General features: G+C 45.0%; 1 protein-coding gene across 1 annotated transcript; it reads right to left on the bottom strand.

The window, feature by feature from the left end:
• Positions 1-5,549: 5,549 nt before the first annotated feature.
• LOC123076890 (mannose-6-phosphate isomerase 1) lies at positions 5,550-9,680 on the bottom strand. Its single transcript, XM_044499037.1, has 5 exons — positions 9,209-9,680; positions 8,942-9,109; positions 7,209-7,421; positions 6,239-6,505; positions 5,550-6,121 (listed from the first exon to the last, which is right to left on the bottom strand). Exons 1-5 carry the CDS (start codon positions 9,566-9,568, stop codon positions 5,738-5,740), a joined length of 1,392 nt encoding a protein of 463 aa, XP_044354972.1. The 5' UTR covers positions 9,569-9,680; the 3' UTR covers positions 5,550-5,737.
• Between the last annotated feature and the right edge of the window lie 15,160 nt (positions 9,681-24,840).

Raw genomic sequence — 24,840 nt, 5'->3', positions numbered from 1 at the left:
CAGCAAAATCAAACGAGGGGGGCCGAGTGTTGTTAATCTTTGTTGGGGAGGGCCAGCCCATTAGAACACACCATTTTAGCAGCAAATAATCACATATTCACATGCATATTATGCTTGATTCAATGGTGTTAGGGGGGCCTAGGGTCCTTGCTGGTCCCCTGTTTCCGCCAATGTATGCAGGACGAGGATAATGACTCTTGACTCTGTACTTTCTGTCCTATATCAATGAAATGATACGCACCATGCATATTCGCAAATAAATAAATAAATTATACCACTAGCACTAGTAAACACTGGCAGCCTTCGACACACTACATTCGTTCCTACTCCCAACCCCCACATCGCTCCTATGTCGACACGGGGAAAACCTCGCCGACGGCCCAAATCACCGCCACCTCCCCCTCGCCACCGCCAGATGAGGCGGCCGGGCGAAGCTCCGACCACCAACAGATGGTGGCGGCGGCGGCTGGGAGTGCCCGCTTGCGTGATTCGTTTCCCCAGTGATCCATGGCGTGCAGCCTCCCTCATCGACGGTTCTCCTCATGTAGCGGTTCTAGGCGGCGCAGCGACGCGTTTTCCACTCCCCTTCCCTGGATCATCGTGATGCATGTGAGTTGGAGTGGATCGAATGGACAAAAAATCTGGTCGATGCCGAATAAAAAATCAGCAAGCTAAAAGAGAGGGAGGTTGCACTTTTAACCGGGGAACATGAGCACCCCACCTGAATCAAAATTTTGATTTTTGTTGCTGTTGTTTACCGAAAAAGGCTAACCACCACAGCCACAAAGTTTAACACAAGTTCACACGGACAAGCACATGAAGCACGAAAGGGTTCTGCTGAGGGCACAACTCAACAAGCCTTGAAAATAACATAAAATAAAGGTGGTAGAACCGCAATGGAGGAGTCTAATCCGGCTCAGGTGGTGGAGGAGGAAGTGGTGGCGTCAAGCGAAGAGCCATTGAGCGACGGTTGGCAATGCTGATGTTGATAGCGTCCTGGTCCTGGCGGCGGCTAAGAGGCCGCCAAAGTTGCAAATAGCCACACATTTTGAACACCGCGTCAGTAGCACGTCGAAGAGGCACACGTTGGATCACAAGCTTATTCGAGTCTTCTTTCATCCCACACAAAGGACATGTCCCATCCCCAAGGCCATTCCGTTTGAGAACCTCCACACTGGAGGGGACGCGGCCCCGAATCCATTGCCATAGGAAGATTCTTATCTTCAGTGGCAATTTGATTGACCAAATCAGAGCAAGGGGCTCAGGCCCAAGCGAGGGGAAGATGGCCCGGTATAGAGACTTTGTGGAGAAGCTGCCTGAGGGCTCTAGGTGCCAAGAGATGTTGTTGTCTACCATATACGTACACGGTTTTAGTAGAAAAGATGCACTCCAATACCTCCAACCATAGTGGCAAAGGTCGCAACGGTAAGGCATGAAAGATCAAGTCGTCTGGTCCTATGTATGACAGTAGGGTGTGTGGACATGGTTCAGTCAAATCGAATGGTGTAGCTATCTGGTGTGTGCAACGAATCTGAAGAAGCACGCAGCAGGCTGCTCATGCCATCGTACCGGCAACACGGAAACATGCTACTTATACCATACATAGGATGTCTGGTCGTACCCTTTTTGAGGTACATACACTCTTAACAATTGGCTACTGGCCTAACTTTTACGGGATTGCTAAATCTCAATCGACACCAAGTCTCAGTCGTTGCTATATTCGTAAGATCTTACATAGAGATCCGTACAAAATATCTTTTCATTTTTCTTTTCTTCTAGTAACTTTTAGTGTCCATATATATGTACTATAAACAGTTTAGGCTTCTGTGGTGTTATGGTAACCGTACTGTTCAACAGAAGCTGAATTAGTTAGCAGATGAAGGCTCCGAGCGGATGCTATCCTCCCAAGTCATCGCCATACCCTAGAGGCTAGAAATCCATTATATAATCCTCACAGCAACTGTCTACCAGGATAGCAAAAGTTTGAATGATTTCGACGATATCCGAAGCTGCGTGCATTCCCTAGGCTTTTGTCATCAGAGAGGTGGCAATGACACCGACTGCCCCAGCACTCTGAGAAGGGTCCAAACATATGGCCATGTCTTCTAGCTAGTGACCCAGTGCATATAATCCTCCAATTTTCCAAAACGAAAACTGCTTTGTCCATGTCTTGTAGCGACCCGCTAGTATGACCTTCCGATTTCCAAACGAGTTTCTCCGCACATGCCGGAGGATAATAGGTCGCTTCGCCCGAGTTTTCCCGCCATTGATTAAATACATGTAGCCATCGACAGGAAGACGGAGCAAGAAGTCCGGCGTGACATGACCATACATCTTACTACCAGACCAAGCTCTAAGCTTCCCCTCCTTGATGTGCCAGATAACTAATGTGATCACAACAACGGGGAGAAGATTATTCTACTGACAGTAAACACCGGCGGCCTTCAGCCACATCCACTCGTTCCTACTCCCAGTTCATGTTAACAACTGTTAGCTGTTAAGTAGTCCCTCGGTAAAGTAATATAAGAGCGTTTAGATCACTACTTTAGAGACCTAAATGCTCTTATTTTTCTTTACGGAGGGAGTAAAAAAAAGAAAGGAGTTGAGCAGACCTGTTGCTTCAGCCAGCGGAACTCTCTCAAAGTCTCTGAAAGTCCTGACGGCCGGAACACAACACGTTTGCTTTAATAAAGCCAGGCAGCAGCAAAGGCGGGGTTCCCTGAGACCGTGGCATAGCAAGAGAGAGCGCGACGTGTTCAGTTGCTTACCTCTCTTGCCGTTGACGGAGACCGGCGGGTGCATCAGCAATTCAGCACGCGGACGGCCGGCGACGACATTGACAGGTCCCGGTTTCTGACCGGTTCTCCGAGGCGCTACTTGGATAAAACTAGGCGTGCTTGCTGGTGCAGCCGGCCACTGGGACTAAGGTTTGACCAACGGAGCAGGGACAAATTAAGAGGGGTTTTCGTTAGCATACTTGATTGATGTGTGTGCACCCAAGTGGCCAGGGTCCACGCCATGGAAGAGGGCGTGCCCATTTAGCCAAATCGGGCCAAGGAAGGAGCAGGCCCAGACGGCAAACCCACTCAAAATAAGAAAGAAAAAAACACAGACGGCAAACAGAGCCTCACACCGAGAGAAGGCTTTGGCAAGAGTTTTTTTTTTCTCCGAAATGGCAGGATTCCTGTATTCATTAAGAAGAAAAGTGTTGCTCGGTTAATTAGGGAAAACAGAGCGAAAACCAGATTGCCCAGCTAATTAGGAAAACCCGGGCAGAAAATTAGATTGGCAAGAGCTTTTCACTGCTGAAAGCAACACAAGCAAACAGCAAAAGAGCCACAGAGCAAGTGGTGCAAATATACATGCATTGGACTAGAGCAAGGGGTGGAGCATCTGAAACCCAAAACTTCAGTGAAGGAAGCAAGAGAGCAAAAACCTTCAGCATCTACACACCGAGAATCACGCTGTCCGTCGTGCCGACAGAGATCTTTCGCCCAGGCCTGGTAACCAAGAGGAACAAACAACAACATTGCAAATGTACTGGTACATCTCCAATCATCCTCTGAAACTGGAGCGCCGCACCATCTACATTTGGTTACTGAACTACTACAAAGAAAATAGAATGACTGAAACTTATTGTTAACACAGGGACTGAAACTTAGCATTCACTAATAACTCCATCAGTTAGTTCTCTATAACAGCAGAGAGCATGGAGAAGACTTATATGCGTTCTAAAGATATCAATCAACTTATTACTCGTTCATGACTATATACACTCTGTCTAAGTTAAATCCTTAACAAAAACTATGGTTTAATACAATGATCCTCGACCAGCTTTATCTTCCCTAGTAACTCGATACCATTCCAACCAGTAGTTCTTGGAAATTTAATCTAGTAAATCTAAAAGGTCAATCACAAACTTTTACCCTTATCTGGCGGTAAACACGATACAGTGTTCTGTAACTTCTACATCTACCTATTAGTACTGAAGACTTATATTTTCCAATGTTCCTAGTCCAAATGTAATATATCCAACATGAAATGAGGGCTTTCAGGCTTTGGGAGCAACACCCTCAGTTTGTCTGCTATACTAACCATGTGTAAAACATATCATGTTAACATCTTCCATATTTCATATAATATCTTAAATGCAGCGTAGTAAACTTTTGCCCACGTCTTCTAGTAACCCACTTCTCTATGATCTTCCAATTTCCAAACGGAAACTGCTTTTCCACACATGCTGGAAAACAACAATAGGTTGCTTCGCCCGAGTTTTCCTGCTAATAAACACATAGCCATCGACAATGAAGACAATAGCCGGAAGAAAGAAAAACCAGTGAGAAGAACTGACAGCAGGCCAAGTTTGAAGCTTCCCTCCTTGATGTGCCAGGTAACTAATGTGAACACTGGCTGCCTTCAGCACCATCCATTCATTCCTACTGTCAGTGTTAACAGCTGTTAAGTACTCCTTCAGCAGAGCAAGAAAGGAAGGCAGATCGGCAGAGCTGCAGCTTGCTTCAGCCGGCGAAACTCTCTGAACTCTGAAGTCTCTGAAAGTCCTGACGGCCGAAATACCACACGTTTGCTTTAACAAAGCCAGGCAGGCAGTAGCAAAGCCGGGGTTCCCTGAGACCACGGCAAGGGAAAGAGAGAGTGCGACATGTTCAGTTGTTTACCTCTCTTACCGTTGACGGAGACCGGCGAGTGCGTGCATCAGCAATTCAGCACGCGGACATGGGCGACGACGACGATGACAGGCCTCGGTTTCTGACCGGTTCTCCGAAGCTGCTTGAATTAAACTGGCCGTGCGTGCAGCCGACCATTGGGACTAATGTTTGACGAGTGGAGCAGGGACAAATTCAGAGGGGTTTCGGGTCGAGGGGTGGCGCATCTGAAACCCAAAACTTCAGTGCAGAAATCAACAACAGAACCTTGAGCATGTCGAGAGTTGATACAGAGAACCACGTCGACGGATCGGATCCGTCTTGTCCCGACAGTGATCTTCCACCCGGACCTGGCAACCAAGAGGAACAAGCAGAACGCTGCAATGCACAGGCACTGGTATATCAGCAGTTTTTCAGCATCTCCAATTATCCTCTGAACTGAAGAATGCACGATTTACATCCGGCCACTGGAAGTCTGGAACTGGAGAGCAGGCTTAAACTCCAAGGCTCTGCTTGCTCTTGGTAACACAGCCCAGACGGCAAACCCATTAAATAAACTTAAAAAGAAAAGGCTTTTCACTGCTTAAAGCAACACAAGCGATCAGAACAAGTGGCGCAAATGGTCATGCACTGGACTGGAGCATCTGAAACCCAGAACCCGGAACAAATGGTGAGAGTGAAGCAAGAACAGAACCTTCAGCATGTTGAGGCAGAGAATCACGCCGTCGACGGGATGTAAGCGGACCTCGGCACGCCTGGGTCCTGTCCTGGTAACCAAGAGGAACAAACAACTGGTGCTGGTATTTTCAGCATCTCCAATTATCTTCTCAACTGGAGAGCCCCACGATTTTACACTTGGTTACTGAACAACTACTAAGTACAAGGTAACAGAACGACTGAAACTTGTTATTATTCACCAATAACTCCATTAGTTAGTTCTCTATAACAGCAGAGAGCACGCAGAAGACCTATACGCAAGGGACCTTGTTCTAAAGACATCAAGGACCTTATTTTTACTCGTCCATTGGACAGCACTTTCATTGATCGGCCTATACAGTATATCGGCGCCCCAGCTAACTCGCCACTTCGCATATGTTCTGCAGCTGGGACCTCTTCCCCGCAGCAGCAGCGTTGCAGGCGTACAATGCTCTGCTGTTCACCCCAGCTCTGTACAGCTGCATCGACGCATGGCCACAGGCAGAGAGCCTAACCTCGGTGTGCGCAGGCACGAAGAAGACGTCACCTTCCTTCGCCTTCTCGCCATCTGACATTGAGTCTGCCTGAACCTCGCCCTCCCCGGTCATGACAAGGAAGATGGATGGACCTGGTACCGGTGGCATGACAACCACTTCACCTGGAGGCAGCAAGCAGCAGTCGACCTCGAACTCGTCAGTCGGAGGGGTGTAGCGTCGTACGTATGGCTGCACAGGCACCCCTCTCAATATTTCAGGGAAGATCTGCATACAGAAAATATACTGTTTAAACATCTAGGAGAGAACATTAAGCTAGCACACGCAAGCTCTAATCTCTTAGGACCACGGTCGACAGTCGGCACAATTTCAAGCTAAACTCACCTGTTTGTATGTTAGCATGGAGCAGAGGGTCTGCACATCTCTGTATTTAGGTGTCAAACCAGCGCGAACCACATTGTCTGAAGTAGCCATACACTCGATGCATTCCCCGGACAGGTATGCGTGCGGTTCATTGGCACCGATATAAATTGCTTCACCGGGACTGAGCTTGACATAGTTGAAGAGAAGGGCGGCTAGAACACCAACATCTTCTGGATACTGTCTCTCCAGAGACAAAACGAGCTCTTCCTTCTCTGTTAAGGTTCGAATCTGAACATCATCATCAACAAAAACAGAATCTCAGGCTTGTCAAATGGCATTAATATTCTTTTTTTTTTTGAAATATGAAAAGTACATTGCTGAATAATGATGCACCATACTGCTGAACATCATCTTCTGTCAAGGATCGTTTCATACAGTAAGGAAATACAGCAGAAATTTTATCTAAGTAATGTAAAATCTTAGACAAAACTATGATTTGGTATTATGATCTTCTACCAGCTTTATCTTCCCTAGTAACTCGATGTCATTCCAACCAATAGTTCTTAGCAATTTAATCTAGTAATCTACCAGGTCAACCACAACTTTTACCCTTATCTGACAGTAAAAGACGATACAGTGTTCTTGTAGCTTTTGCATCTACCTATCAGTACTGAAGACTCACAGTTTCCAATGTTCCTAGTCCAAATGTAATATATCCAACATGAATATAGGGCTTTCAGGCTTTGGGAGCAACACCTTCAGTTTGTCATCTATACTAACCATGTGTAAAATATCATGTTAACATCTTCCGTATTACATATAACATCTTAAATGCAGCGTAGTAAACAACATAGTTTTTTACTTTTGCTTTGGAGGCAACGATGTCACTTAGCAGGTTACATTCAGTACTACGTGTTGTGTGGTTTAACAGGTTGCCATCATCAAGAAAATATAAATGACCACATACGTTCTAGATTAAGAAAGCTTTTACCTTGCTCTCATCATTCAGGCGACCCTTCAATTTATTAACTGCTTCGGAAACTGCTTCTTTACTTGCTGTCATTAGCTTAGCGAATGCTGATTGCAGACTGGATTTTACATCATTGCCACCATGATACTCTTTTACAGTCATAAGCTTGTCAGCATCTTCATGTCCGATCAGCCCTCCGACTTCAGGTACAGTCCTTATAACATCCTTGAGCTCCTACACCATGGTATAAACAGCATATCACTTTACAAGTAAAACTGATAGAAGGCATCTAAGAGAACATTGATGCCAGTAAAATTGTGCCTGTTCTTGAAGCAAATGATTTTCTTTCTATTAAGAAAATGATAACCTTTATGCAAGAAAATGTGTGATCTGCTCCTGATATCATCAAACATATATGATATATGTGCGGCTAAGCAAAGACAACAGCAAAATGGAAAAAAATATTAAAGCAAACGTAAAATGGAAGTATAAATTTGTACTTGCTCTTGTATTGATCTAGGAACTGTTTGTAAGCTACCTGTTTAGGCAGGTGAAAAAGCAAATATGTACTACTTCGGTGGCCATATGGAAGAACTACTAATCCAAGTATTATTTCTGGTGGATGTTCGTCGCAACATGTTTTGTGAAAGCCTAATAACTGTACTTACTGTTTCCAATTTCTTTTCAGTTGTCGTCCTATAAACTACTACCTCTGTAAACTTTTATAAGACGCTTTAGATCACCTAAAACGTCTTATAAAAGTTTACAGAGGGAGCACATTTGTATTTACCGCCTACCAATAGCCAATCGGTTACATATGGCCTTGTACAGAATTCAACCTTAATACTACAATACATTTACCATAGAATTCAACTTGATAGGAATGAACAAGTAGTAGATCCTGAGTTTAATCCACACACACACATAGGGGTGAAAAATAGCTTCTACGAAGAACAAAAGGGAATTATTTCAAAAAAGGAAAGAACAAAAGGGAATAGATATGAAAAGCCGGATAATAACCCCAAATTTGTGTCCTGTTCTGGCACCAGTGTCTATCTCCAAGCAACACCGACAATTTCTTGGATGGGCGATAGGTGCGACAGCCGGCTGGCCCGCATGTCGCATTTATGTGTTAAGATAGATCCTCATATTTACATGTCAGCAAAATTGGTTGTGGGACACCATTATTTCGTGCCCGATATGCATTTTTTTTTCAAATATATATGTGCTTTTCTTGATGGACAGCTTGATGAGTATATCGACTAGCCAGCAGGAAGTAACGGACATGTAAATGTACATCGACTAGGAAAGAGTTGAAACAACCATTTGCCTGGTAAAAAAAATCGGTAAAGCTATGTTTCTTTTTTGCGAGGTTCCCTGGTTTGGTAAAGCTATCTAGCGAACGTTCGCTGTGGGTGAAATCCCAGCGAACGCCCCCGGAGGCACACGATCTAGATCCAATGGGTGGCAGTTTTCGACGATTTTTTGCACTAAGAATAAACAATTGCCATGGCATTTTCTTCTGGAACACGCATCTAAACATGTGCCTCGCATCCTGAAGAAGTCAAGGCGTGCTTGTTCCTATCGAGATTCAGTTGAGCCTAAAATAGTCTGACAGTCCAAGCGCACACGTTTGGCGCATACACTCTATATCTATATGACAAATTATTAAAATATACTCGTATATATGCAGAGGCGCAACCACGGGGACAAAACAATGCGCACGCGGCGTCGGTTGGGACGCACGGACGCACCTCGATGCCGGCGAAGCCGAAGAGCGCGCGGAACTCGGTGACGGCGATGGCCATCTCCGGCTTGTGGTTGGCGTCCCGGTACGTGGCCGGCCGCATGGCGTGCAGCAGCTCCGCCAGCCCCTTGTCCGGGTGCGCCTGGATCGACAGCGGCTTCGCCACCGACAGCACCTGCACGCGCGCGGAAAAATCGCAGGTCAGCTTCGCGAACGCGTCATGGTTGAGAGGAGCAGAGCGGGCAAGGGAGCAGAGGACGGAGGCGGCAGGCACCTTGAAGAGGAACGGGAGGTCGCCGGCCCAGCGCGCGGCGACGGCGGGGCCGAGCGCGGCGGGGCGGCGCGCGAGCCAGGCGCCGAGCGGCTCGCCGCCGGGGAGCACGGCGGAGGGCGCGGCCGGGTGCGTGCCCATCCAGAGCTCCGCGTAGGGGAGGGCCGGGTCCGGGTCGGGGGCTCCGGAGAGGCGCGCGACGAGGGAGGCGGCGCCGCGCCGGCCCCACGCGTACTGCTGCACGCCGCAGCGCAGCCGCAGCAGCGGCAGCTCCGGCGAGGAGCCCTCGTCGTTCGGCGGGGAGGCCTCGGGCGGCGCCGGCGGGGAGGGCGACGGCGACGGCGAGGTGGAGGGAGCGCCCATTCTCTGTCGTGCGGAGCAGGGAGGGAGCAGTTCGTCTGGGCGTGGTGTGGTGTGGTGTGGCGTGGGCGGGTGTTTGATTTCTCGTGGGATCGGTGCGGGAACGGGGCGCGGAGGAGGAATTTTAAGGGGAGGGGAGAAGATCGGCGCGGCGTGGCGTGGCGGGCGAACCGGCCGCGTCGGTCGGATGGGCGATCGGGGCGCCACGCGTTGGATTTGCCGCGCCGCTTCCACGTAGTGGCGTATGCTGGTTTGGCTCGCTGGAAGGCGTTGGATCGGGAAATACGTACGGTGATTAAACGTTTTTATACTATTTCTTTCCTGAGAAAGTATTTATTATCCCTAATTGCCACCCAAATTTTATTTTACAGATCCAAATAAGGTAATCGTGTGTGTTTTCGTAGGGGGTGAAGGCTGACATATCGCACGTCAGTCTCCTTGTTACCAGATACAGTGATTTTTTATTTTATTCTGGGAAGGTCGTTATGGCTGGATTTTTCAACTTTAGAATGCATTTCCATCGTCCACGATGCGCGTTGAGGATAGAGCCTCGAGGTTCGTCAAGCCGATTATTACAGCTTTTACTTATAAATTACAAATATTTAGAGAGAGCTAAACTTAGGCCCTGTTCGGTACTGCTCCGCTCCACAACTCCGGAAGCGGAGTTGCAGTTTAAATCGGAGGAGCTGCGGTTTCCCCGCTCTGTAGATTCTGAGAGCGGGTGATTATTGAACAGGGCCTTAGCTAGCTCATGAGCCACGGCATTAGCTGCACGAGCCACAATGCTTCCTTAAGGTTACAAGTTTATTTCCATCACACAGAAGTCATGCTTCAAACACCGTAAACGCTTTAGAATTTTGTATTTCTTTTCACCGTATATAAAAGTCATGCTTCCAACGCTATAAATCATGCTTTATAAAACCCAAATCAACTTCTTTCTGATGTGGGCTCGTCGACGACTTGGTGGACAACAGTGTGCGCGTGCGCTGGTTTCAGAGACGAGGGGCGACATGTCTGGAGTACGAGGATGCAAGGATAGTGGGGTTTGAGAGCAGTAGCTTGAACAGGCCTCGGCAAGGATGACAATACGTGTTTTCGTCGGTATATTTGTCATGAACGTGCCACTTTCATGACATAAAATATTTTCATTTGGGTCAAAATGTAACATATGTGTTTTTTTTTCTTGTAGTGTAGAGTGCCATAATTTAACATGTTTTTGAATATGCATATAGACGAGGCATGTTATAGGCAGAGGAAGACCTCCTACATTGGCGGTTTTGTGTGTGGCCTGTAGGTTTGGATGTGGGAACAGATCCCTGTTGGTCGTCCAGTGAAAGTACCCGCCTGGTCAATGGAAATGGTCTTACGATGAGGATCTCGAGCGCTTCCCCATAGTCACGTAAACATGGACTAGGGTGGAAATGTATGTGGCGCGCTCTATAGGGTGATACAAGTCCTACATCAACGAGCTCGATATACTCATTACACTAGTAGAAAAAGGGCCTTTAGTCCCGATTGATAAGGGCCGTTACTAAAGCCTCCTCTTTAGTCCTGGTTCTTACACGAACCGGGACTAAAGGCCCTCCACGTGGCCGCTGCCTGGAGGTCCACCTTTAGTCCCGGTTGGTAACATCAACCGGTACTAAAGAAAATTTTATGTTTTTTTATTTGTTTATTTTCAAATTTCTGAATTATTTTAACCTCTAATCTCTAATCACCCCTCGTCACTGCTCAATTTAATCTCTAATCTCTAATCTCTAATCACCCCTCATCATTCCAAATCATCTAATTTCCCGGACGATCACCCATCCTCTCACTACTCCAGCCTGAGCACGCTTAACTTCCGGGTTCTATTCTTCCTCGTTTTCAAGTCTGCACTTGTTGTTTTCTTGACAATAGTAAGATGTCAATCCTATTAACCCTCAGGAATTTAGCTTGAGCATGAAGTCACACATTTCACTGTTTGAGTTTGAAACTATTGTTCTAAAAAACAATAATTATTTAGTAACACTAATATTTCTTGAATAAGTAGTTTGACCACAGTTTGACCAGATTTGACCAAAATTCAAAAAAACTGAAATAATTATTTAGTAACACTAATATTTCTTGAATAATTAGTTTGACCATTGTTTGACCATTGTTTGACCAGATTTGACCAAAATTCAAAAAAACTGAAATAATTATTTAGTAACACTAATATTCTTGAATAATTATTTAGTAACACTAATACTTCTTGAATAAGTAGTTTGACCACACTTTGACCAGATTTAACAAAAATTAAAAAAAACAAAAATTTGAGCATAACTTTTTTTCCTTTTAGAATTTGAGGATTCTAAAAATTTGCAAACAAGCCGTAGGCGGTCAAAATCGGATGCGGATTTTCGTGCTGAACATTTTGATATATTATACGGTTTTTCTGACATCGTATGCAAAAGTTATAGCCGTTTTACATTTTCCCTACACTTTTTGCAAAACATGTCCAAATTTAAGTTTTTAAATTTTCCTAACTAGTACATGTAGTAACATAACTACATCTAGAAGGATTTTAATTTTTGAAGTTTTTATCATTTTCTTTTGCTTTTTACAAAACTGAAAAGGCGATCCACGTGGGGGGGGGGTAGAGTTTGAAAATGGGACCTTTAGTACCGGTTCGTGCCATGAAACCGGTACTAATGCCTCAAACCGCATTAGTACCGGTTGGTGGCTCGAACCGGGACTAAAGGTCTGACCTTTAGTACCGGTTGGTGCCACGAACCGGTACTAATGGGCATCGCACCCTTTAGTCCCGGTTCGTGGCATCAACCGGGACTAAATGTCCCATTTGAACCGGGACTAATGCCTGTACGGTGCCCTAGCCGCTCGAACCGGGACTAATGCTCACATTAGTCCTGGTTCGTAATGCAACCGGGATTAATGCTTTTTTCTGGCCGAACCAAAGCCCTGTTTTCTACTAGTATTAGCAGGCAGTCGTTCATGAATAATTACCCTCATTGTGGTCGAATGCTTTCTACATAAGTAACATGATGATGATGTGATGTATGTCAGCTGAAGGTCATACATGGTCATGAGATAATTCCCTTTGAACATGATGTATCATGGTTTGGTAGATTTTGTTCATGTGTCTCGTGAGCACACCACCGATGAAGGCCACACATGCAGAAATTAGATCCTTACAGAGATCCTTGTTCTTACCAATGCCCTGTAAAAGTTTGGGACGAAATGACTCATACATCATTGGTGGTGCATCCTCACATGCCCTGGAATGCCAAATATCCACAACCTTCAGTATGCCTTGGTGCCTTTCCTATATGATGCATACATATTCCCTATCTAGAGCAATGACCGTTCTCCTCACGTGACACATGAACCATTCCCAAATTGACTATTGTCGACTGGCACCAAAGCAAATGCCATGGACACTTGATCATTAGCATCGTGTGCCAATGCTTTCATGAGTGTGCCCATGTATTTGTATGTCAAAAAATGTTTCATCTATAGAAAAAACGATTGATGGTGCTGAAAAGTTGCAATGCATGGGCCGAAAGTCTAGAAGGCACGACGAAACACTCCATCATCATCCTCGACCATATGATACATGCCCGGGTTCGTATAGGCCATCGCTCCCAATAACCTAGTGAGGTAGGTGTATGCTTGTTCCCATCTACCGTACAACATTCTGAGAGCGATTTTCTTAGCCTTTCATGTATTAACACACTTCATTCTGTATCTGAAAATATCTTTTTTCCAAACTCATCATTAACTTCATCTTAATGGTCGGGTCCTTGTTACATGTTTCATGAATTTATACCCGATGAATTCAGAGGTCAGCTGATGATTGGCTCATTGCCTTGACGGCATACATTTCGATCCTTTCCTCGACAATCTGCACACTTCTAATCAATCTCATATAATCTAATGATGCTTGGTTCAAGTCAAGATGAAAGACAGGACCATTCACTTTGCTAGCAAATAATTGAAGTGCTTTGCATTCCGAGGATGCAACACCTCCTTGTATGCACACCATTGCAAATCCGACTTGATAGACATCTTCTTCATTAGATATTTTTGTCCCGACCCAACATCATATCTTCTTAACAGTTCAACTTGGTCACTCAATCCATGCAATTTAACACAATCTTTATTTGTTCCACAACCTCCTCATAACTAGTATCTGTAACAAATGTCAGTACTTCCTCCTTGTTGTCAACAATCTCGGTATTCATAAATGCTGCCTTATGAATATACTGAACATGCACGATTCTCGCCATCTAAAAACTAATAGCAATGCAAATAATTAAAAGTATCAATGACAATGACAAATCTACTGTGTGGCATCTAAAAGATGAAGGAAATATGCCCTAGAGGCAATAATAAAGTTATTATTTATTTCCTTATTTCATGATAAATGTTTATTATTCATGCTAGAATTGTATTAACCGGAAACTTAGTACATGTGTGAATACATAGACAAAACATAAGTGTCCCTAGTATGCCTCTACTTGACTAGCTCGTTTATCAAAGATGGTTATGTTTCCTAACCATAGACATATGTTGTCATTTGAAAAACGGGGTCACATCATTAGGAGAATGATGCGATGGACAAGACCCGTTCGTTAGCTTGGCATTATGATCGTTACAGTTTCATTGCTACTGCTTTCTTCATGACTTATACATGTTCCTCAGACTATGAGATTATGCAACTCCCGAATACCAGAAGAACACTTTGTGTGCTATCAAACGTCACAACGTAAATGGGTGATTATAAAGATGCTCTACAGGTGTCTCCGAAGGTATTTGTTAGGTTGGCATAGATCGAGATTAGGATTTGTCACTCCGTGTTGCAGAGAGGTATCTCTGGGCCCTCTCGGTAATGCTCATCACTATAAGCCTTGCAAGCAATGTGACTAATGAGTAAGTTGCGGGATGAAGTATTACGAAACGAGTAAAGAGACTTGCCGGTAATAAGATTGAACTAGGTATGATGATACCGACGATCGAATCTTGGGCAAGTAACATACCGATGACAAAAGGAACAACGTGTATTGTTATGCGGTTTGACCGATAAAGATCTTCATAGAATATGTAGGAGCCAATATGAGCATCCAGGTTCCGCTATTGGTTATTGACCGGAGATATGTCTCGGTCATGTCTACATAGTTCTCGAACCCGTAGGGTCCACACGCTTAACGTTCGATGATGATTTGTGTTATCAGTTATGTGATTTGATGAACCGAAGTTTGTTCGGAGTCTTGGATGAGATCACGGACATGACGAGGAGTCTCGAAATGGTCGAGACATAAAGATTGATATATTGGAAGGCTATATTCGGACATCGGAATGGTTCAGGCGAAGTTCGGGTATTTTTCAGAGTACCGGGAGGTTACCGGAACCCCCGGGGGAAGTTATGGGCCTTATGGGCCATAAGAGGGAAGCACACCAGCCCACAAGGGGCTGGTGCGCCCCCCCTTGGGCAGGAGGCCGATTAGGACTAGGAGAAGGGGGCCGCCCCCCCTTTCCTTCTCCTTCTCCCTTCCCCCTTTCCTACTCCGTGTGGGAGGTGTAATCCTACTAGGACTAGGGAGTCCTAGTAGGACTCCACACCTTGGCGCCCCCCCCTAGGGCCGGCTGCCTCTCCCTCTCCCTCCTTTATATACGGGGCAGGGGGGCACCCTAGAACACACAAGTTTCTCTTAATCATGTGCGGTGCCCCCTCCACATTTACACACCTCGGTCATATTGTCGGAGTGCTTAGGCGAAGCCCTGCGCCGGTAACTTCATCATCGCCGTCGCCACGCCGTCGTGCTGACAGAATTCTCCCTCGGCCTCAACTGAATCAAGAGTACGAGGGACGTCATCGAGCTGAACGTGTGCTGAACACTGAGGTGCCGTACGTTCGGTGCTGAGATCGGTCGGATCGTGAAGACGTACGACTACATCAACCGCGTTGATAAAACGCTTCCTCTTTCGGTCTACGAGGGTACATGGACACACTCTCCCCACTCGTTGCTATGCTTCTCCTAGATAGATCTTGCGTGATCGTAGGATTTTTTTTGAAATTACTACGTTACCCAACAAAAGACACCGCAACAATATCTAATACAAACCCTAAACCTAGTTCGTCCACATCCCAAATCACTAATATTTGACAAACCCTAATGGTTACTACACATCATCACAAATATCATATTAGTCACACTTTCACCAATTCAATAATGGATTTCATAGAATGTTCAACACTAGGGTTAGGGCTGACATGAACAAATGCCATCAAAATACAAAAGATACCCACTTTGGAAGAAATCGTGGGAGATAAAAGAGGTTACCTCAGTGAATGCAAAAGAAACCGAATCCATAGAAAATTTTCACCGATTTCAAATGATTTGAAGTGAATTGTGTAGGGGAGAGATAAGGCGGGAGGGCTACAACTCGGGTGGGGGATGAGGAGGAAGAGAGGTAGGGTCAGTGGGAAGGTGGTATCTAGCAAAGTCCGGGACTTTGGCGCTTCCACGGTGCCATGTCAGCGATCAACGTTGACTCGGCCGGTGCATGAGCCAAGCCTGCAACAGCAATCACTTCAGTGTTTCTATGTAGAACTACAATGTCAAAGGACTAGCCGTTGGCAGAAAGGATCAAATTGCGCTAAAGTTCTTTTTGGGGAGGTTCAATTTGTATTAATCTTGTCACTAAGAGTCAAAATAGTGATTTTGGTTGTGCTTCGAGGGGGAAACCCATTTCCTCTCCTATACAATGAATTTCGGAATCTAATAAGTACGGAACGTCAGGTACGAGCACATGGCAACTCCGAACGTATTCGGCAACAAGTTTAGTGACGCGAGGATGACAACTTTAGCTGCCAAAGATGACAATTTTCATGCTTTAGTTTACTTTTCGACAGAAAATTACCGTGCTTGCCAACTAACTTGCCATCCCTGTGTCACTGAACTTGCCCGACGAAAACATTTGAAGTAGCCATGTGCTCGTACCTCACTCGTTTGGTACTTATCATTTTCGTTCACAGATCATCCTCCTCCAATAGATTTTCCCTGTCCTCGTCAGACGGCAGGCCTGTCCCAACACCAAAGAACACACACGTGACAGATTAAGGGTCCATCTATAACTGTGCGAGGTACGAAACCTGTGTGGAGCACCAAAACATGCACCCTTCTTGGACGACCGAGCGCATCGGCCCGTCCACGTCATCTGCTTTCTGATCAGCAGCAGATAGTGGCGTCGCAGACAGGTCAGATGGCCACGTACGCTGGGTTGCATTGCATGCGTGGCCGGCGCTTCGATCGGCTCGGCGTGGCGCCGGCTGGCAAACCAGAGACGAAAGCGGCGGCTGGCGCTCACGGCATGGCCAGCTAGCTACTGTAGCTAATTAGCCACCGACAAGTAGTTTTTACTTTTATTTTTTGACATCACACCGAGAACAAGCAGTTTTTTTTTTTTTTGACATCACCCCGACAAGCAGATGAATTGAGTGCAAACCACAGCGCGGTGCAATCATGTCAGTCACTGTGTGGTTACATGCCATGCAGGGGGCACATCGGCTGTCGGCGAAGCGGACGGAATTACGTACATGTCCGGGTACTTGTCGGTGCTGTATATACTGTATGTCCTGACCACTCTTGTCGAAACCCTGCGGCTTTCAGGATCCAGGTTTAAGGGCCTTCAGACACCATCTTTTGACCCAGGCACACAAATTAATTAAGAGTCTTGAGAGTTGGTTCAGCTCGATGGCTTTTTCAGTCGCACGTACCCTGCCATGTTTCGGCCGGACTTTGTGGATCCAAAGCGGCGACGCTAGCGTACGTGCGGTTTGGAGTGACCTTTTTAGGTGGCTTTTGGACGAGAGCGCAGTCCCTACGCGACGTCATACGTACCCCTTCTACTCATGTGCAACATCTTCATCTTGGGTACGTCATTGTTGTTGGCAAATACAAGATGCAACTCGGTAGTATATATGTCCAGAACTATGTACTAGTACGTTTACACTTGACGAACTCGACCTGGGGTGCATGGCTGCATGGCACGTCAGGGTCGACGTTGGTCGAAGCTTTTGGTAAGTTGTTGGCATCGCGATGGAGCGCACATCAATGCGCAACAAGTGATAAGCATGATCCAGTTCCTCCGGCCGACCTTATCGCACACGTACTCTACTTTCGTTTCCTTTGGATATGCATGCATGAAGCTGCATGGCTCCACGTACACTTTAGAGTGACCTTTCAGATTCAGCTCGATATATATAATTAGCATCTCCTTTTCATGGGCTGAAAATGTATTGTTCACAGAATTTTGCAAATAAAATTTATGGATGAGACCATGCAGGGTGAATAGGGACCCTAGAGGATAAGATTAAGGTTGGACTTATGTCTTAATTTCTCAGAAGTAGCATATGCTTGCTAAGGACATCTCCAACGCTGACCTGCAAATGGACGCCTCAAATGTCTGTTTTTTATGTTCGGGCATGGTTCACGTATATGATGCGGGAGCCGGCCATCCAACAATATTTACAAATTAATCCGATCGAGAGAAGAGAGAATAGTGGGGGATCATGCATGTGGTGAAATATTGTGGTGTGGTGTCTGATTTGGAGAAGAGAGAGGAGAGGGGATATGCATGTGAAGAAAGAGAAAAAAGAGAAGGATCACACAGAGGCTTTGTATTGATCAAGTGCATGCCCAGACTCCCGTGTAGCTCCCCCACTTTGTATCTAATTTTCTAGAAAATAGATGTACGGATCGCTCCGCGAACCCATGGGGTCTTCTTTGGATGGCAAAAATTAACAAAACTGGTTCAGACAACACATATACCGAGCTTTAATGGTGTCCTGGCCAACAAATACATCTGATCTCCAACAGTGGTGTACCCATGAGATGTGTTTGCAACCAACCGCCCGAAAGTCCCCATGTGTTCCCGTGTAATTCAGTCGTCAGACTGCTTCGGGTGTTTGGAGCGTAAAATATTCTTGTGTCCATTGATAAAAGGAGCCCAAGAATGCATGTTCCTACATATTATTGCTTTTGGTCCTAGCGTGCCTTTTTCACCCAGTCTCCCCTCATCCCGCGATTCGGGAACGCCAATCGACTTAAGGTCAGGAATAAAGTTAACACAAACTCAATGACCTCCTCTATTTCATGGCCCTTGGAGATGCTTCCTTCTGGCCTAGCACGGTTATGATCATATTTCTTTAAGACTCCCATGAACCTCTCAAAGGGAAACATATTGTGTAGAAATACATGACCCGAAATTGCAATCTCGCCGACTAGGTGAACTAGGACGTGCGTCATAATATTGAAGAAGGATGGTGGGAACACCAACTCGAAACTGACAAGACATTGGACTAAATCATTCTGTAACCTTGGTAGGATTTCTGGACCGATTACCATCCAAGAAATTGCATTGAGAAGTGCACATAGCGTCACAATGGCTAATCGATCATTTTTCGGGAAAAGCCCCCTCAATGCAACCAGAAGCAATTGCGTCATAATCACGTGGCAGTCATAAGACTTATGGTTCTGAAATTTTTTTCTCTGCCACATTTATTATTACCTTTATATTCGACGAGAAGTTAGACGGGACCTTGATACTGAGCAGACATTCAAAAAAGATTTCCTTCTCTGCTTTGGTAAGAGCGTAGCTGGCAGGACCTTGATACTGCTTTGGATGCATGCCGTTTTTTCGTTCATACGTTGCTGGTCCTCCCGTGCCTCCGGTGTATCTTTTGTCTTCTCATACACGCCCAAGAAGTCTAGCAGGTTCACGCGAAGATTCTTCATCACGTGCATCACGTCGATTGCAGAGCGAACCTCTAGGACTTTCCAATAGGGTAGGTACCAAGATATAGATTTCTTCTTCCACATGGGTGCGTGTCCATCAGCGTCATTTGGAAAAGATTGTCCGCCAGGACCCTTTCCAAATATTGCTTTTAAGTCCTTGACCATATCAAATATATCATCACCAGTACGGGGGACATGCTTCTTCGGTGATCTGCCTCACCTTTGAAATGCTTGCCTTTCTTTCTTAAGGCATGGTTGGTCGGAAGAAATCGACGATGTCTCAGGTACACATTCTTCTTACATTTGTCCAGATATATATACTTTCAGTCTCATCTAAATAGTGCGTGCATGCGTTGTATTTCTTGTTTGTCTGTCCTGAAAGGTTACTAAGAGCAGGCCAATCATTGATGGTTACAAACAGCAACGCTCGTAGGTCAAATTCCTCCTGTTTGTGCTCATCCCACACATGTACACCTTTTATATTCCACAGTTGTAAAAGTTCTTCAACTAATTGCCTTAGGTACACATCAATGTCGTTGCCGGGTTGCTTAGGGCCTTGGATAAGCACTGGCATCATCATGAACTTCTGCTTCATGCACAACCAAGGAGCAAGGTTATAGATACATAGAGTCACATGCCATGTGCTATGATTGCTGCTCTGCTCCCCAAAAGGATTAATGCCATCTGCACTTATATCAAACCATAAGTTCCTTGCGTCACCTGCAAACTCTGGCCACTTTCTCTTGATTTTTCTCCTCTGCGACCCATCAGTGGATACTCTCAACATCCCGTCTTTCTTACGGTATTCATTGTGCCGTCGCAACAACTTGGCATGCTCTTTGTTTCTGAACAGACGTTTCAACCGTGGTATTGTAGGAGCATATCACATCATCTTGGCAGGAACCCTCTGTTGGGGAACGTAGTAATTTCAAAAAAATTCTACGCACACGCAAGATCATGGTGATGCATAGCAACGAGAGGGGAGAGTGTTGTCCACGTACCCTCGTAGACCGAAAGCGGAAGCGTTAACACAACGCGGTTGATGTAGTCGTACGTCTTCACGATCCGACCGATCAAGTACCGAACGCACGACACCTCCGAGTTCAGCACACGTTCAGCTCAATGACGTCCCTCGAACTCCGATCCAGCCGAGTGTTGAGGGAGAGTTTCATCAGCACGACGGCGTGGTGACGATGATGATGTTCTACCGACGCAGGGCTTCTCCTAAGCACCGCTACGATATTATCGAGGTGTAATATGGTGGAGGGGGGCACCGCACACGGCGAAAAGATCGTTGATCAATTATTGTGTCTAGAGGTGCCCCCTGCCCCCGTATATAAAGGAGCAAGGGGGGGAGGGTTCGGCCGGCCTAGAGGAGAGGTGCGCCAGGAGGAGTCCTACTCCTACCGGGAGTAGGACTCCCCCCCTTTTCCATGTTGGACTAGGAGAGAAAGGGGAAGAGGTGGAGGGGAGGAAGGAAGGGGGGGCGCCGCCCCCCTCTCCTTGTCCTATTCGGACTGGGGGGGGAGGGGCGCGGGGCCCTGCCCTAGCCTCCTCTCCTCTCTTCCACCTAGGCCCACTAAGGCCCATTAAGTTACCGGGGGGTTCCGGTAACCTCCCGGTACTCCGGAAAAATCCCGATTTCACCCGGAACACTTCCGATGTCCAAACATAGGCTTCCAATATATCAATCTTTATGTCTCGACCATTTCGAGACTCCACGTCATGTCCGTGATCACATCCGGGACTCCGAACAACCTTCGGTACATCAAAACATATAAACTCATAATATAACTGTCATCGTAGCGTTAAGCGTGCGGACCCTACGGGTTCGAGAACTATGTAGACATGACCGAGACACCTCTCCGGTCAATAACCAATAGCGGAACCTGGATGCTCATATTGGTTCCCACATATTCTACGAAGATCTTTATCGGTCAGACCGCATAACAACATACGTTGTTCCCTTTGTCATCGGTATGTTACTTGCCCGAGATTCGATTGTCGGTATCTCGATACCTAGTTCAATCTCGTTACCGGCAAGTCTCTTTACTCGTTCCGTAATACATCATCCCGCAACTAACTCATTAGTTACAATGCTTGCAAGGCTTATAGTGATGTGCATTACCGAGTGGGCCTAGATATACCTCTCCGACAATCGGAGTGACAAATCCTAATCTCGAAATACGCCAACCCAACAAGTACCTTTGGAGACACCTGTAGAGCATCTTTATAATCACCCAGTTACGTTCTGACGTTTGGTAGCACACAAAGTGTTCCCCCGGTAAACGGGAGTTGCATAATCTCATAGTCATAGGAACATGTATAAGTCATGAAGAAAGCAATAGCAACATACTAAACGATCGAGTGCTAAGCTAACAGAATGGGTCAAGTCAATCACATCATTCTCCTAATGATGTGATCCCGTTAATTAAATGACAACTCATGTCTATGGCTAGGAAACATAACCATCTTTGATCAACGAGCTAGTCAAGTAGAGGCATACTAGTGACACTCTGTTTGTCTATGTATTCACACATGTATTATGTTTCCGGTTAATACAATTCTAGCATGAATAATAAACATTTATCATGATACAAGGAAATAAATAATAACTTTATTATTGCCTCTAGGTCATATTCCCTTCAGTCTCCCACTTGCACTAGAGTCAATAATCTAGTTCACATCGCCATGTGATTTAACATCAATAATTCACATCACCATGTGATTAACACCCATAGTTCACATTGTCATGTGACCAACACCCAAAGGGTTTACTAGAGTCAATAATCTAGTTCACATCGCTATGTGATTAACACCCAAAGAGTACTAAGGTGTGATCATGTTTTGCTTGTGAGATAATTTTAGTCAACGGGTCTGTCACATTCAGATCCGTAAGTATTTTGCAAATTTCTATGTCTACAATGCTCTGCACGGAGCTACTCTAGCTAATTGCTCCCACTTTCAATATGTATCTAGACCGAGACTTAGAGTCATCTAGATTAGTGTCAAAACTTGCATCGACGTAACCCTTTAAGACGAACCTTTTGTCACTTCCATAATCGAGAAACATATCCTTATTCCACTAAGGATAATTTTGACCGCTGTCCAGTGATCTACTCCTAGATCACTATTGTACTCCCTTGCCAAAATCAGTGTAGGGTATATAATAGATCTGGTACACAGCATGGCATACTTTATAGAACCTATGGCCATGGCATAGGGAATGACTTTCATTCTCTTTTTATCTTCTGCCGTGGTCGGGCTTTGAGTCTTACTCAATTTCACACCTTGTAACATAGGCAAGAACTCTTTCTTTGACTGTTCTATTTTGAACTACTTCAAAATCTTGTTAAGGTATGTACTCATTGAAAAAACTTATCAAGCGTCTTGATCTATCTCTATAGATCTTGATGCTCAATATGTAAGCAGCTTCACCGAGGTCTTTCTTTGAAAAACTCCTTTCAAACACTCCTTTATGCTTTGCAGAATAATTCTACATTATTTCCGATCAACAATATGTCATTCACATATACTTATCAGAAATGCTGTAGTGCTCCCACTCACTTTCTTGTAAATACAGGCTTCACCGCAAGTCTGTATAAAACTATATCCTTTGATCAACTTATCAAAGCGTATATTCCAACTCTGAGATACTTGCACCAGTCCATAGATGGATCGCTGGAGCTTGCATATTTTGTTAGCACCTTTAGGATTGACAAAACCTTCTGGTTGCATCATATAAAACTCTTCTTTAATAAATCCATAAAGGAATGCAGTTTTGTTTATCCATTTGCCAGATTTCATAAAATGCGGCAATTGCTAACATGATTCGGACAGACTTAAGCATAGATACGAGCGAGAAACTCTCATCGTAGTCAACACCTTAAACTTGTCGAAAACCTTTTGCGACAATTCTAGCTTTGTAGATAGTAACACTACTATCAGCGTCCGTCTTCCTCTTGAAGATCCATTTATTTTCTATGGCTTGCCGATCATCGGGCAAGTCAACCAAAGTCCATATTTTGTTCTTATACATGGATCTCATCTCAGATTTCATGGCCTCAAGCCATTTCACGGAATCTGGGCTCATCATCGCTTCCTCATAGTTTGTAGGTTCGTCATGTCAAATAACATGACCTCCAGAACAGGATTACCGTACCACTCTGGTTTACCTACGAGGTTTGGTAGTAACTTGATCTGAAGTTACATGATCATCATCATTAACTTCCTCACTAATTGGTGTAGGAGTCACAGGAACACATTTCTGTGATGAACTACTTTCCAATAAGGGAGCAGGTACAGTTACCTCATCAAGTTCTACTTTCCTCCCACTCACTTCTTTCGAGAGAAACTCCTTCTCTAGAAAGGATCCATTCTTAGCAACGAATGTCTTGCCTTCGGATCTGTGATAAAAGGTATACCCAACTGTCTCCTTTGGGTATCCTATGAAGACACATTTCTCCGATTTGGGTTTGAGCTTATCAGGATGAAACCTTTTCACATAAGCATCGCAACCCCAAACTTTAAGAAACGACAACTTTGGTTTCTCACCAAACCACAGTTCATAAGATGTCGTCTCAACGGATTTAGATGGTACCCTATTTAACGTGAATGCAGCTGTCTCTAATGCATAACCCCAAAACGATAGTGGTAGATCGGTAAGAGACATCATATATCGCACCATATCTAATAAAGTACGGTTACGATGTTCGGACACACCATTACACCGTGGTGTTCCAGGTGGCGTGAGTAGTGAAACTATTTCACATTGTTTTAACTGAAGGCCAATCTCGTAACTCAAATACTCTTCTCCACGATCAGATCGTAGAAACTTTATTTTCTTGTTACGATGATTTTCTACTTCACTCTGAAATTATATGAACTTTTCAAATGTTTCAAACTTCTGTTTCATTAAGTAGATATACCCATATCTGCTCAAATCATCTGTGAAGGTCAGAAAATAATGATACCTGCTACGAGCCTCAATATTCATCGGACCACATACATCTGTATGTATGATTTCCAACAAATCTGTTGCTCTCTCCATAGTTCCGGAAAACGGCGTTTTAGTCATCTTGCCCATGAGGCACGGTTCGCAAGCATCAAGTGATTCATAATCAAGTGATTCCAAAATTCCATCAGTATGGAGTTTCTTCATGCGCTTTACACCAATATGACCTAAACGGCAGTGCCACAAATAAGTTGCACTATCATTATTAACTTTGCATCTTTTGGCTTCATTATTATGAATATGTGTATCACTATGATCGAGATCCAACAAACCATTTTCGTTGGTGTGTATGACCATAGAAGGTTTTATTCATGTAAACAGAACAACAATTGTTTTCTAACTTAAATGAATAACCGTATTGCAATAAACATGATCAAATCATATTCATGCTCAACGCAAACACCAAATAACACTTATTTAGTTTCAACACTAATCCCGAAAGTATAGGGAGTGTGCGATGATGATCATATCAATCTTGGAAC

This window comes from Triticum aestivum, chromosome 3D (genome assembly GCF_018294505.1).
Source record: "Triticum aestivum cultivar Chinese Spring chromosome 3D, IWGSC CS RefSeq v2.1, whole genome shotgun sequence".
NCBI lineage: Eukaryota > Viridiplantae > Streptophyta > Magnoliopsida > Poales > Poaceae > Triticum > Triticum aestivum.
The sequence above is the reverse complement of the archived record's forward strand: the minus strand, read 5'-3'. Positions and strand labels throughout refer to the sequence as shown.